The sequence below is a fragment of the Cryptomeria japonica genome, chromosome 5 (genome assembly GCF_030272615.1).
Source record: "Cryptomeria japonica chromosome 5, Sugi_1.0, whole genome shotgun sequence".
Classification (NCBI taxonomy): Eukaryota; Viridiplantae; Streptophyta; class Pinopsida; order Cupressales; family Cupressaceae; genus Cryptomeria; species Cryptomeria japonica.
The window spans coordinates 584,827,759-584,842,895 of NC_081409.1; the positions used below are offsets into that span (position 1 = coordinate 584,827,759).

Below are 15,137 nucleotides of genomic sequence, written 5' to 3' on the forward strand. Positions count from 1 at the left end.
TTTCTAACATTATGTTGCTAATCTTTATTATTATACCTTGCATGTTAATGAGATTTCAATGTCATATCTAAAATAGTGTTTGTTAAAAAATCAAAACCCTTTCAAAAGTCCACCTTTTACTCAATAACCCAATTTTTTTTTAATAAAATCTATTAAAATTAATAATTTATAGTAAAAAAAAGCTAAACAGACAACACGAAAGTGGAAGCTGTTAAAAGGATGTCATTTTGTTGTTTTAGTTTTGGACCTCTCATATATTTCTTACCTGTAATTTGTAATTCAAAGTCCTTCCCCCCACCCCCCAAAAAAAGCAACTTCAAAATTGATGAAAAGATTGCAGCAGGTGCATCACTAACGGTTCCTTTAGATAGAGCACAAAACACCGTCGATATAAAAATAATTTGAGCAGGCTTCTGGTAAGTTGTGGCAGAGCTTTTCTGGTCGGAAGCGTTTCTGAATGTGAAAGTAAGAATTATCGTTACCACGTCAAATGCTTCATACATTTGAGAGTAGCCAAACATGGAAAGCAAATATCTGTCAAAATCGTCATTCTACAATTATATCTCACGCCTTCAAAACTAATTAGGTACCTAAGAAACAAAAGATCTGAAAATTTCTAGAAAAGCTTTGCCAAATTTCTTCATACCAAAATTTCCAGTCAGAAATTATGCATTGGAACCTTTAAATTTTCATCCTTAGATATGAAGGATTTGAAAGTTCCCCTTTCCCTTACTTCGCCCTCCTCAACTCTTCATTCTAAAATCATAGCTCGTGCCTTTCAAATGTACATCCTTAAGAAAACCTAGCTCATCCATTCATCTTAAAATATAGGGTTTAGGAATTTTCGATTTTGCAAAGGAAACTCAATTTTGTAAATATGTGGCTGCATTTTTGCAGGTAAGAAATGTAGAGCACAAGATTGTTTCACTGACGGAGAGTTGAAGTGACTGAACCAGGTAACCAGTTCGGAAGTAGCTTCGTTAAATATTTTGAGTCATCGGTTCCAGAAGAAAAATTTCAAAAGTATGTACTGCCTTACAATCGTTGAATATCTTATTGTACTGATCAAAATACAAAATGTGATTCATAAACTGATTTCAAACACGGCTTTATTTACAGGATAATATAGAAATTCTAAGCCTTCCAAATTGCAAACAATGTTTCTTTCTCGACTATGCAACAGAAGTATATGAAACTTAAAAAGTGTCTGTCAAGCTCGATTTTATAAACAAATTTCATAGACATCTCGTTTAAAGCAGCTTTCAAGATCCAGAAGCGAGAATCGTTGCATTTAAAGCTCAACAATATCTTCACGCTGGTTTGAGACTGTGGGAATACTTTGAGGTTCGATTTTCCTTTTTCCTTTTCACAAATCACTAACTTCTTAGATAGAGGTTGAAAAAAAGAACTCAAGCTTTCGTGACAACCATTCTTTACAGGCCAAAACATTACAGAAGAGATGGAAATTGACCTCAGTGGAAAGCCATAGAAGGTCTAACACATTTTCACGGATTTATTCATGCAAATTTGATCATCTTTGTTGAGAAGTGTTGTGTTACTCTGTTTTCTTAACAAAAGAAATTCGTGTAAAATAATAGTGTGCGCCAATCTAAGTAATCCAAGTCTCTAATAGCAGAAATCAATTTTGTTTTTGCAGTAGTAATGAGAGAAATGTCAGAACCTCACAGTGAAGACAAAATAACCTTTAAAGATAATTGTTGGCAAGAATCTCTGCATCTTCTATCGATTGTTATAGCAGAAATTGTTTTGGTTAAAAGCTTTAGAGGAAAGTGGAATATTATTAAGAACAAATTGCAGCTTCTTATAGAAGAATTTACACATATTGCAAATCTTCCAGATTCTGTTCTTACCCCAACATACACAGAGGTTCTGAAGGCCATTTTAAATACACTAAATGAAACACGGGATCTTATTAAAATGTGTGTTGATGTAGAGCTCTGCATTGGAAAGCTGCAACTGCAAAGCAATCTCGATTGTCTAGCCATAAAACTGAACCAGCACCTTCAAGACTGCAAATCTGTAATGAAAAGTGAAATTATGCGAGAGTCTGCAATATGCTGCACTAGCAGAGAACTTCTAGGGCTTATAGAATTCGGAAATATAGAGTCCAAACAAAGGGCTTTGGATTCTTTATTATCTTTGATGCAACAAGATGAGAAATATGTCTATATTGTTGCAGGCCATAACAGTGCACCTGTCATATCTCATTTATTGAACTCTGAGTTAACTGAAATCCAAGAGAAAGCTGCAGCTGCTGTCTGCAGGCTTGCACAAGCTGACAGCTTTGAACATTTGCTGGTTAGAGAAGGGATTCTGCCCCGTTTGGTAAGGCTTTTAAAGACAGGGGAATCAGTTGTAATAGAAAAAGCTTCTTTAGTTCTTCAAGCTTTGAGTTTCACACCTGAAATTGCGAGGTCATTAGGAACGATCTGTGGCGTGTTAGCTCTGGTTGATGTTTGTCGATATGGAACTCCTGCTGCCCAAACAGCTGCTGCAGGGACTCTTACCAACCTTGCGAGTGTCGAAGACTTAAGGCAACATTTTCTTCAGGGAAATGCCATACCTGCCTTAATAAGGCTGACTACTTCAGGCACAACCCTTGCACGACAACACGCAGCTGATTGTTTGCAAAATTTGGTATCTACTGATGATAATCTAAGCTCATTTATAGCTAAAGGCGGTGGAATTCATGCTCTGATGTTCTTCTGGGATGGAGATTCAACACCTAGAGCCCAAGAAATTGCAATTGGAGCACTGAAAAATATTTTGAGTTGCAGGGCAAATTCTGATCTACTCATTGCTTCTGGATTTATTCCCAGGCTTGTAAGTGCTTTAAACTGTGTTGAAATTCCAACTTTGAAACAAGTCGCAGCTGTTGCTATTTATGAGTTAGCTACTTCAATGGAAAGTAGAAAAGCACTTGGAGAAGCTGGTTGCATTCCTCCACTAGTGAAAATGATTGAAGCCGAGAATAGCTCTGAAGTTGAACAGGAAGCAGCAGCGCAGGCTCTGTCTGTTCTACTCTTCTTTGATGGCAACAGGAGAATATTCAAAAGGGAAGTAAACGGCATCTTAGGAACAGTGCAACTCCTTAATGCGTCAAGCCTAAATGCAGACAAGAAATACCCAATCTCAATTCTTCTTAGTGTTTCCGACAATGCTAAGTGCAAGAGGGAGATAGTAGAAGCTGGAGCATGCGTTTACTTGAAAGAACTCGCAGAAATGAAGGTAAGTGGTGCAAAGGAACTTCTTGAACGTTTAGAAAGAGACAAGTTCTGGAATAAATTTAGCAGGGTCTTGAATTGTAGATCGAGGTTTTAACCTAATCAGCTGTTTTCATTCCATCTGAATGGCTTAATGAACGGTTGAGATATTTTTCGTTTTATCTTAAAAATGGAAGTAGTTGTTAGCCGCCCTCTTTAACTTGAACAGATGAGCATATATCTGGTAGAGATATAAAGAACTGCACAGGGTTAGAATAGGAGCTAACAACAGCTTGTTATCATATATTGAGAAATTCAAAGATATTGGAAGATACAGAAGTAGTTTTTTTTTTGTATAGTTGTCTTCTTAATTGGTGTTCCTTTTCCTCTGCCAGCTGATTCTTTTTAATTGTATTTGTTTCTCTTGTACGTAAAATATAATTGCTTTTAGGTGAAAGGTTTTCATATTAGTGAGTTGTATAAGTTGGTATCAGGTTTTCATATTAGTGAGTTGTATAAGTTGGTATCAAAGATATTGAGAAATTCAAAGATATTGGAAGATACAGAAGTAGTTTTTTTTTTTGTATAGTTGTCTTCTTAATTGTTGTTCCTTTTCCTCTGCCAGCTGATTCTTTTTAATTGTATTTGTTTCTCTTGTACGTAAAATATAATTGCTTTTAGGTGAAAGGTTTTCATATTAGTGAGTTGTATAAGTTGGTATCAGGTTTTCATATTAGTGAGTTGTATAAGTTGGTATCAAAGTATTCATATTGAAGATAGTGTTGAATAGTTCAGAAGAGAGTTGTGGCTATGGTTATGAAAGAGTTGTTATATGATATGATAAAGAGGATAGTCAAATTGGAAGAACTAAGAAAATCACAGAGGCAGAAAATAAATAAAAGACACAAAAAATAGAGTTTTGAATTGGAGGAATCAAGATAAATGTTGGAGTAATATGAGGCAAGCAATAAAAAGTCAAGAAAGCAAATCATTTGAGGTAAATGCTCACCTTGTAAGTAAGAGCTATTTTCAAAGAGGTAAGACAAAGTTTAAGATTGACTAAAGAATAAAACTACTAAAATAGAGAAAGATTAAATCCCTTGAAGAGTCAATAGAAGTACTAGTAGATGGAAGGTCATTAAATATGTTCTACAGAAAGTCTTTTGAGAGGAGAGAAACTTTGTTCGTAATGAAGATATAAAGTAGGGTAAACCTACATTACCTCAAATGAAGAGGATGAATGAAATAAAGATGTTGAGCAATATCACCTTAAAGAAAGGAAAAGGTATTGATGATTACTATGAAAGAGGAGAAGATTAAGAAGATTGCAATAAAAGAAGAATGCAACCTCAGGATGTTGTAATTAGAGATGAAGTAGTACATAAGATGGAGATCTTTGGAGCCCCCAAATTTGATGAGGGACAAGATGAATGCATATAGATTTTGAAGAACGTAACAAAGAAGTAAACTAGAGGGTGCCTTGAAAATCTCATATTTGATGAGAGAAGAAGAGTGTCTCTTACTTGAAGAAATAGAGTTAAAGAGATTTATAAAGCCCTTGTAAATGACACAACTAATGAGTTGCAATAAGGACAACAATGAAGAAGAATAAATGAAAAGTAACTTAGAGACAACCATGAGAAGAATGAATAATCCTAGCTTAATACCTAAGACATAGAGAAGAAGATAAAAATTGAAAGAAAGAGGAGTTACACTTAGACTTAAATTGTTTCAAAAGATCAACAGCAAACTAAACAAGCAATGAAAAAAGCTAGAATAGATTTTGGCGGAGGTGGGTTTAAGCATACAAGAAGGCAAAAGAATAAAAATAATAATTAACATAGGATGATAGTTTATAGTCAAATAGGTACAAAAAAAATTGTGTGAAACTTTATAGACGTGCCTAGAAAGATGGAAGGGAATTCCCCTAGCCTAGTTCTTCAAGTCAAAAGGATGGTTCTATTGTCTAGCCCAAATTTGTAAGCACTACACTCACATAACTCTTATTTAGGATATTTGATACAATTGTATCTTGGGATAAAAGTAATCTTGTATCACCAAAAGATCATTAACAATTGAATTGTTTCTAGATACTTTGATTTTTTTTCAATTCATCATTGCAAAAATATCCAACTCACCCAACAAATAGCAATGAAATTTACCAACCAATAAAAAAACATTATAAATGACATTTAACCCATCCAATGGGTTAAAATATTGTTAAAATCTATTCACATTGGAAATGTAGATTGGTGGCATGTTCACACAACCTCACTCGTTTAGTTCGGTTTCTTTCAATTTGTTTGTGAATGGCCTTTTCATCATGTTTGAATCTCATTTGCCTACCATAACAGAAACGTCTCCCAGATAGCGATTGGTTTTGGGGGTTTACCACATCAATGCCCAAGGATCTCAAATCAAGGAAGACAAAGTGATTGTCAGTCCCAACCACCACCAATTTAGAATCCAAATCCATGATTCTCTTTGCAAGTGCTCAATAATTTTCTACAACCTATAGTTGATATGCCTCAAACTCTCTGGTTTACAGCTTGCTTCAAACATACAACCAATCCTCCTATGGTATGGTTACATGGTCCTCCCTGGAATCCAAGAAAGCTAGCATTATTCATAGCAGTCTCGAGGTAGACAGACAAAATTAATTTCCTGAAGAATATCAGGCCTCCTCAAGGGGGTCTAAAAGACTTATGCGTCAATGTTGACGGGTTATAGCATAAACAATTATTAAGAAACAAGTTATATCTTATGATGTACTAATCCTAGAGGGGCCAGTAGTTCATTGTTGAAAATAAGTCACACTTGGATTCACCATGGACTAGTCATATAGAGGGGTCAGTAGTCCATTGGTAGAGCACTTCAGAAACAAATGAAAGGTCTTTGGTCCAAGCCCCTGGTTCATGAAAGCTTAACATGATATTAGAGTCAGACCAGGCTAGGAACCCTAAGCTCCTACAATGTGACTTATGGTGGGGCGTTAGAAATAGGCCACATCCAGACCGATGATGGGCTGGCCATAAAAAACCCAATAGTTCAGTTGGTAGAACACTTCAACAATAACTGAAAGATCCTAATGTCATGTTCTAACTGATCCATAAAAACTCAACACTCATATATCTATGTCTACCATAAAAAAACACCTTGATTGAATCTGCAGTCTGTCAGAAGTGAGGTTAGTCAATGTCTCAAGGATATGCACTGCCACTGGCAATAATGAGCTTTGGTCCACAAAGGTAGCAATCTTCTCAAGCATTTCAAAATCAATGAGTCACGTGGATCCATTCAAACAGTATATGATATGGATTCAAAATAAATAGATGTAACAGATACTCATCTTTTTGCTATCCTAAACCGGTTATATGACATGGATTCAAAATAAATGGATGTAGCAGATATTCAACAGATGTTCTCCATGTGGCAGGTCCAAACATTATCTGATCATGTGCAGACGTATACATAGAAGATTGTCAGGGGAGCAAGGCAATGTCTGAACATTAACACTGCCAACTACTGTTGTCAAGACAAAATACTGCCGAGGCCCTATCGTGGCAAAGCCTCTCCCTTTGTTTAATAAATTCATTGCCACCATATTATCTTTTTCCAGGAAGGCCATATGAATACTTGTTTGTTAGGCATTCTATAGTTCCATCCTTCTTGAGATGTAAAATTCTCAGAAGCAGTAGGTCCCAAGATCTTGAGCTGGCGTCGCTTTTCTTGCTTGATAATTATATGCATTTCAGGATCAGGTTCGCTCAAACTAGGATCCAAAAATATATGCAGAATATTGAGCCCTTCTGGAAACCAATCTTGCTCCAACGCAAAAAGATCTACAAGATAAACAGGCTCTGCCATTTTCTCCTTTTCTGTATTTCTTTTGGCAGGAAATTCAAATTAATTATGGTGTTGCGGCATGATACTTGAATTTTCCATTCCAAACAGAATTACCCGAAACACCCATTCCCACTACTTCAGCGCCTATGATAATCTGGACTGAGTATTTGCAACAATATGATATGTTTCTCCAATGCCCACTTCAGTATGTAATTCATCAAATCCGCTTTGTGCACATCAAATTTGCTTGGAAGTTTATCAAGCCTTTCCAACAAATTGATCATGTCCATTCTGCAGCCAGGGCGCTGTTGAGACCACATTTCTTTGAAGCATTATGTCAAACAGTTGGCATGCCCTTCTTGCTTCCACATTTTGCATGTATGTACTCTCGGGTATTTCCAACTATAATATTTCATAATAATCTTGCGCTGCTCCAGACATTCGCGGCTTCTATATATGCTTCCATGATCTATCTAAAACATTCTTCAATGTTTCTCTGGAGTGTTCCTTCCCATAAAAAAGCATTAACCTCCTCGGCTCTTGTAACATTAGGAACCGATTTCGTCCTGCCTTCAAAATCCTCTGAAACTGTAGTATTTTAGTGACGTGCTTGTGCTCATTTGCAGATATCCCAGCCAGTGACATTTCTAAATGCTTGATCGGAAAGTTCTATCAGATTGGGATTACAATCATCTCATCTTCTGCCAGAATAGATGGGGTAAGGAAGGGGGTCAATATGTGCAGGTGGAAAACTTAAAAAATTCCAGGTTTAAAATTGTAGACAACAAATTATAGGTGTTAATTACTTAGGGTTCCATGAATTTTATAGTGTAGTTTAAGTTATCAAATTTATGAAAGTTGAAGGTCTCATTAATTATATTATTTAATATATATATATATATATATTGATAACTGTAGAGGGGCAACACTCTTGTATTAATCAAAATTTGAAAAATACAAACCTAGTTCAGAAAGAGTCATAGGGGGAAAGAACCAGGAAGAAAACCCCCTACCATTGCTCAAACAAAGACCAAAAATCAACCGAGTTGACGAGGATCCTACATTGCTAGATAGAATCAATTGGAGGAGAACAAAATGCTGGCTGTTACTATGCCTAATTTAGCCAAAGGCCTACAATCATCTTAACAATACTAAGAACTTTGAGAAATGGAATTCCCAAGAGAACTGACACACAGAGCCGAGGAGGTCAAAACATTTCAAGAATCTTCAGAGCTTGAATCTAGGTCCTCGTCACCGGGTGTAGGAGCAACAACAACATCCAATATTACCGGGCAATCATTCACGCAAGCAGCATGAGCCATCAATTCCGCTTTTTCCCAGGGGTGGCGGACATCGTCTGGAAACCACTCTTCTCCACGACCAAGACCCCAAGAGTTGCCATCGTCAATGTCTCCTCTGCCTAAAAGCCCTTCATCCTGAATATAGGTTCTTCTCCAGGCAGTCGTGAAGCTAGGTAGTATTCCGGCAACTTTGAAAAGGAACTCAATATTTCTGTTAATGAAAGGCCAGGAGGCCTCCAAGGTATTGAAATCAAGAGAGGTTACTATCACCTCTTTCCTCACCTCCACACCATTTCCCAAACTCATATAATAATTTTGGGGAAAGGACATTTTGAGATTGTCGTCGACATTATCCAGTACGGCATCAATTTCCCCAAGGAAGCAGTGCTCAAACACCATTTGAGTGAGCAGCTTCGCCCTTTGCTTGCTAGTCCCCATGTAGAGTAGCATCGCTAGAAAGAAAGTCGGAATGTCTGCATTGGCTCTATATCTGTGGTATGCATTTAAGAATTCCTTCCCCAAAATTCTTTTTACGTAGTGCAGAACTAAAGGGTGATTTGAGGAAAGAACCGATTGCAAGCGCTTATCAGAAATTTTGCCTAGAAACGCCATCTCACGGCATGTTGCCTCCAACAATACTGGTGTATCCATTGTATAAACAACATAGCAAGAAAGGGGAAGAGTTTGATATGTTTAAATTAAGCAGGCCTTCCTTTATTTATCTCGACAACTCATAAAGGTTGAGGAGTTCAAGGACCTGTCTAAACCATGCCAAATTACTCCGCACAAACAAAACACATCCTAAGCATGTCACCTTTGTTTGCAATTGATTGCCTCTTTGATGTCAGCCGTTGTCCGGCTTTATCATATCTAATAGTAATTATGGACAATAGATTAACTTTCTGACAACATCTACATCGGAACAGGAGTTAATGACCCTGGTAAGATCATATTTCTAAAGCCATAAAAAAACTGGTAGGAGACAAATGCAAGAGACCTATGCAACCGACAGCATAGCCAACCGTTAGACCTCGTAGCCGGGGGGGATACCCCTACCTGTAAGAGCCAGAAGGAAACCACAATCAAGGAAAAAGCCCACACCCGATAAGTACTACAAACCTGTAGAGGCCAAGACCATCGGGGAAACAAAGTCATTTCATTCTTAGACCAAGATAGGTTGCATCACTTAAACCATATTGACCACCATAATCAAATATAGTTGTGCCCTAACCGTATGTCCCAGATAAGGCCTCCATCTGCACAAGGTGACTTGAGGAGAGAACCAATTGCAGCCGCTTAGCAGAAATTTTGCTAGATTATCTTCCTAACAGCATCTACTCCGACACTAGAGTAAGTGACCTCGATAAGACCATATTTCCGGAACGTAATAAATATTGGTAATAGACAAGTGCAAGAGACCTATGCAAACGAAAGCATCGCCAACCAGTAGAGACCGCGCAGCCGGGTGGGATACCCCTACCAGTAGGAGCAAGAAGGATACCACAAGCAAAAAACCCACACTAGTAAGAGTTCATCTCCCGGTAAGTACTACAAACCAGTAGAAACCAAAACCATTGGGGAAACAAAGCTGGTTCATTCTTCTACCAAGAAAGGTTGCAACATTTTAACCATATTAATTGCTATAATCAAAATTTTATCTAAACCCTAGCCGTATGCCCCGGATCAAGGCCTCCATCTACAATAGCCATCTTAGATAGTTTGTTTGCTTCCATATTACCTTCTCTATAGATATGGCTAATCCAAAATTCTTCAACGGTCTCAAGCAAATCCACCATAGGTTAAGACGCCAACTAGGGGTTTGGTTACTACGAACAACATTGACAACATTTAATGAATCACCCTCCAAATGGATTATTTTTATCCCCAACTCAATCCCCAATTGCAAACCTCTTAATGTCGCTCGGAATTCAACCTCATTGTTAGTGGCCATACCAATATCTTCAGAGATTTCCTTAATACAGATGCCTTCAAAATCTCTAATAATACATCCAATTCCACTCTGCCCTGGACTCCTTGCAGAGGCACCATCGAAGTTAATCTTATGCCACCTTGGATCTGGGATTTCCCATTTAACACCCAATCTTGAATTAGCCGGTATCTCAAGGTTACCACTTCCAAAAAGTGGGGTGATGATCAAATTTGGGAATGCAAGCTTTAACTTCCAATCCCAGTCAGTGTATAGATTCTTTTTTAGCGATTTGGACTTAGCCGATTCATTTAGGAGCTCAACCAAGTGATTCTCAATTTTGCCATAGAGGGCAATCTGGCCCATATCTTTATCCTGGAAAATTCTTCAATTCATCTCTTTCCAAATTTCCCAAATTAGCAGTGAGGACAGGATGACAAATAAGTCCCCAAATAACACCTTGCATTTTGATTTAGGCCATAGTAGAAACCAATCATCCAGACCTTTGGGAAAAGGGCATGCAAGATTTAATTTACCCATAAAATGCCACCAACAGTTGCTCGAGAATTTGTAGTGAAGCAGAAGGTGATCAATTGTCTCCTCTTGATTTCAACATAATACACATCTACTAGGCCCATTAATACCCATTTTAAGGAGTCTTTCACCGGTTAGAATCTTCCTCTGGAAAGCCATCCAAGCAAAGGAACCTGCTTTAGGAAGTAGATGTCTATGCCATAACAGATTAACCGACCAATCCTTCTTATCTACAACAGCTTCTTTCAATTTATAGCCAAAACATACCTTGTACTTACCATCAGACGAGCCACACCATCTAATGATGTCCTCATCCGGGGATGGATGAATGATTCAATTCCTTAGAATACCAGCAAAAATGTCTGTCTGATTTTGGACTAAGTCCAAGGGGTCCAAAGAATTCCACACCCATCTGTCAATACCATTCTCCTTGACTGAATGACCATAATCACAAACTTTGTGTCCCCAAAGCCAGCATGTTTCTCTCATTATAGATTGAAGAGTGGGGTTATGACACAAGGCTTCTTCGTCGCTCCAAGAATCTAGCCAGAAGGATGCATTCCTCCCATTTCTGACATCCCAAGTGACCTGATTGCTTATGATTTCTCTGCATTCCAGAATAAAATTCCAAATGGTCGAACCCCTGGGTGGGTTGATAACTATGAGAATCCTTTTAGGCTCAAGTGAGTCCAGATATTTGTGTTTTAGGATTCTTACCCACTTCTGATTACCACCTCTACAAATTTCCCATACCAATTTTGCTCCCATAGCCAAATTCATAATAGAAATCTGTCGAATTCCAGCACCCCTAGCATTTTTTGGTTAACTTATTTTATTCCAGGCAATCAGGGGAAATTTCCCTTTGTCATCCGACCTGTTCCAAAGGAAATTCCTCATTATAGTAATTAACTCATCTTCTATGGAAGCTGGTAGTCTCAAGCAAGCCATGGAAAAAACCGATATGGCAGAGAGGACTGATTTTATCATAGTAAGCTTACCGCAGATGATAACCACTTCCCTTTCCAATTTTCAAGCCTAGATTTACATTTCTCAATAAGATGCGTCCAATAGAAAATCTTATTACTGCCAATGTAAAGAGGAGTCCCAAGGAATTTACCTGGAAAGTTTGCAACTCTTAAATTGAGGATCCTTGATAGAACACCTTGCATATTCAGCAAAGTGTTGATAAAGAAAACTTTTGACTTATTCCAATTGATTTTTTGCCCTGATGCCTTGCAATAGTCATCCAAGCAAGTATTTATAGTCCTTGCCTCTCTTCTACTAGAGACTCCAAACATAATAGTATCATCAACAAATTGTAAGTGAGTTAAATGTTCAACTCCAGTAGCCACATTGACACCCAACCAGCAACCATTATGGTGAAGAGATTTAATCAACTGACTTAAGGATTCTGCCATAATTATAAACAAAAATGGCGACATATGATCCCCTTGGTGAACACCTCTCGTTGAAGGGAAGAAACCATGAGATGAACCATTAACCAAAATTGAGAATTTGGGTGTTGATAGACCTTTCTTGACCCATGTGATCCATTCATTGCAGAAGCCAAATTTCCTCAAAAATTCTACAAGAAATTCCCTATCCACCATATCATATGCCTTCATGATATCCAACTTTAAAATCATACAAGAATCTTTAGTTTTTCTTGCAGCGTGGAGTGTTTCATAAGCAGTGATGATGCCTTCAACAATAGAGCGTCCAGGAGCAAAGCCACTCTGCTCATCTGAAATAATATGTTTTAGATGAGGCTTCATTATGTTGGCAATGATCTTTGTTACTATTTTGTAGACTGAATTGCATAATGAAATTGGTCTAAAATCACCCATTTGTTGAGGGTTCTTCTTTTTCGGGACTAAAGCTAGAAAGGTGTGATTGATAGCTCCCAGCATAGTCATTCTTTTTCTAGATTCTTCTACCACTAGGTGTAGGTCCTGGGCAATAATGTCCCAGAAATTCTGAAAGAAGACCAAAGGAAAACCATCAGGGCTTGGAGTCTTATCAAGATTCAGCTGGAAGGTAACTTTCCTGACTTCATCTAAGTCAATAGGTTTGAAGAGCTCTTTATTGTGTTTATCAGTGATCATAGAAGGGATTGAGTCTAGAATTCTATTTCTTGCTTCCTGAACACTCTGGCATTTACCATTCATCAAAGATTCAAAATGTCTTACTGCTTCCTGGGCAATATCCTCATAGTCCCTGGCAATACTACCATCTGGCCTCACAATCTCGGATATTTTGTTCTTGTTTCAGTTGGCAATAGTCGATCTGTGGAAGAACTTGGTATTTCTATCCCCATCCTTGAGCCAAAGTTCCCTAGATTTTTGCCTCTAGTGAATTTCTTCACGCCAAAGAATTTCATTTAGTTCAGTCTTAAGAGAGCTCTCCCTTTTGAAAAGTTCTTCATTCATGCATGTCTTTATGAGAGAATTGGTTATTTCCTCCAGCTCTGCCATGACCCCGAGTTTCTCCTTATGGATGTTTTGGAATTGACTCAAATTCCACTCTTTGATTTTGATCTTAATATACTTGAGCTTCTTATTTAGTTTGAACAACCTCGAGTTATTTCCTAGTATCGGCTCATTCCACCATGTTGCTATCAATTCATGTAGTTTTGGCACTCTGAATCACATCATCTCAAACCGGAAAGGGTTGCTACCCTCGAATTGTCCTAAAGACACATTTAGGCAAATAGGGAAATGATCTGATCCTACAAGGGGTAGAATAGTTGATTCAAGAATAAGATTTTGTTCAAGCCAATCACCGGTCACCAGAAACCGGTCTAGATGTTTTGCAATGTTAGTGAAACCGGTTCTCGTATTTGTCCATGTGAAGGTTCCATTCTTTGGGGCAACATCCAATAGCTGATTCTTTTCTACAAATTTTTGGAAGTCTTTCTGAACCGCACCAATCCTTTGAATACCACTAGTGCAGGAGCACCTAGTTTCAAGAGGTTCCATGAGGTCAAGAGTGATGTCATGAGTAATTTCAATAATTTTTGAGCTTATAAGGTCTATTTGAGTCATTGTAAATCATAATGTAAGGCTATGTAAGCCATTTTTAATAAATTGTCCAAAAGGTCCTCATGAGGTTGAAATGTTCCAAAATGTGTTAAAAGACCCAAATAAGGGTAATAAGGGTGTAAAATGCATAAATGAGGACTTCAAAATTGGTTAAAGGGTAGTTATGAGAGTTCCCAAGGATGGGAATCACTATTTAAATGATGTAATGTTGATCCAAACCGAAGAGAAAGGAGTACATTTTGTTTGAAATTGGGAATTCAAAAACCTTTGTTTTGCAGTCCTAAAACAGTTGTCTTCTCTATTTCTAGGCCTTGTACAACCATGTGAGGCCTGGAAATGGTGTATAATTACTATGAAAAGTTAGGTCAATGAGTTAACCTTCTTTTGGCTTTGGTTTGGTGTTTTTTTTATGAAGGAATGAATGAGTTATGTTAGTTTTTGTAAAAACAGTTTGTAAACCCTCATTTACAGAGGTGTGTGCAAGGGTTTGATCATATTCCAACTTTTAACCATGGGAAAAATCTAAATATTAGTTATTCTGAGAGTAGATTAAAGAAGATTTCAGATGGATTTTATTTCATATCAAATGGATTTGTATTTTGGGAGATATTTGATGCCCTAGGCGAACTATACATGCACATTTCTTGTTTTTTCTATAATAGTCAAAATGGTCTCGGTGCAGAGGGCATAAATCTCTAATGAACCATTGGATCTTTACAATTTTTTAATATATTTTAGAAAGACTAGCTATCTATGTCTCCACCGGTGCGATTCCAACAATGTTGTCGGGGTTAAAAGATATGAATAACAGAATTAGAAATATCAAAACAGGGATGGTCAAGTTTGTCATTTTCATTACTAGTCCAAATCATTTTGCAAATTGGGGATAAGGTGTTTGTGGATGATAAATGGGATGTAAGAGGCCATTTTTTATCAGGAATAATGCTTGAATGCAAATTTAATTTCTCATACATTAAAATGTTGATTGGTTGGTTGTTGGGATAATATGTTAAGGATGTTGATAATGCCTCTAACTGATTGAAGAATTGTGTTGATATATTGGGCTTCATGGATGGTTTGGAGTCCTTGGTTGGAATTTCATGATGCTCTGCATCAAATTGGTATCAGAGCCCAGCAAAAGGTTTGGGTTTGGAAAGTTGTTTTGTGGATAGAACGCCGAGGGAGGCAATCCACATAGTTGTTTTGTGTTTGTGTTGTGTTTGGTTGTAGGTGTTGGATCCACCTAACTGCAGGGGAACAGGTT

The 15,137-nt window shown here is 37.5% G+C and overlaps 1 protein-coding gene across 9 annotated transcripts; it reads left to right on the top strand.

Annotated features, from left to right (window-relative positions):
* Positions 1-246: 246 nt before the first annotated feature.
* On the top strand, positions 247-3,577 carry LOC131072239 (protein ARABIDILLO 2-like). Of its 9 annotated transcripts, none has more exons than XM_059221523.1 (5): positions 248-784; positions 898-1,023; positions 1,120-1,344; positions 1,440-1,492; positions 1,658-3,577. In XM_059221523.1, exon 5 carries the CDS (start codon positions 1,663-1,665, stop codon positions 3,340-3,342), a length of 1,680 nt encoding a protein of 559 aa, XP_059077506.1. In that variant the 5' UTR covers positions 248-784; positions 898-1,023; positions 1,120-1,344; positions 1,440-1,492; positions 1,658-1,662; the 3' UTR covers positions 3,343-3,577. The 9 variants fall into 9 exon arrangements, with proteins under 9 accessions (XP_059077512.1, XP_059077506.1, XP_059077510.1 ...); XM_059221527.1 differs by having other exon boundaries at positions 898-956; XM_059221524.1 differs by having other exon boundaries at positions 248-586.
* The last annotated feature ends 11,560 nt before the right edge of the window (positions 3,578-15,137 follow it).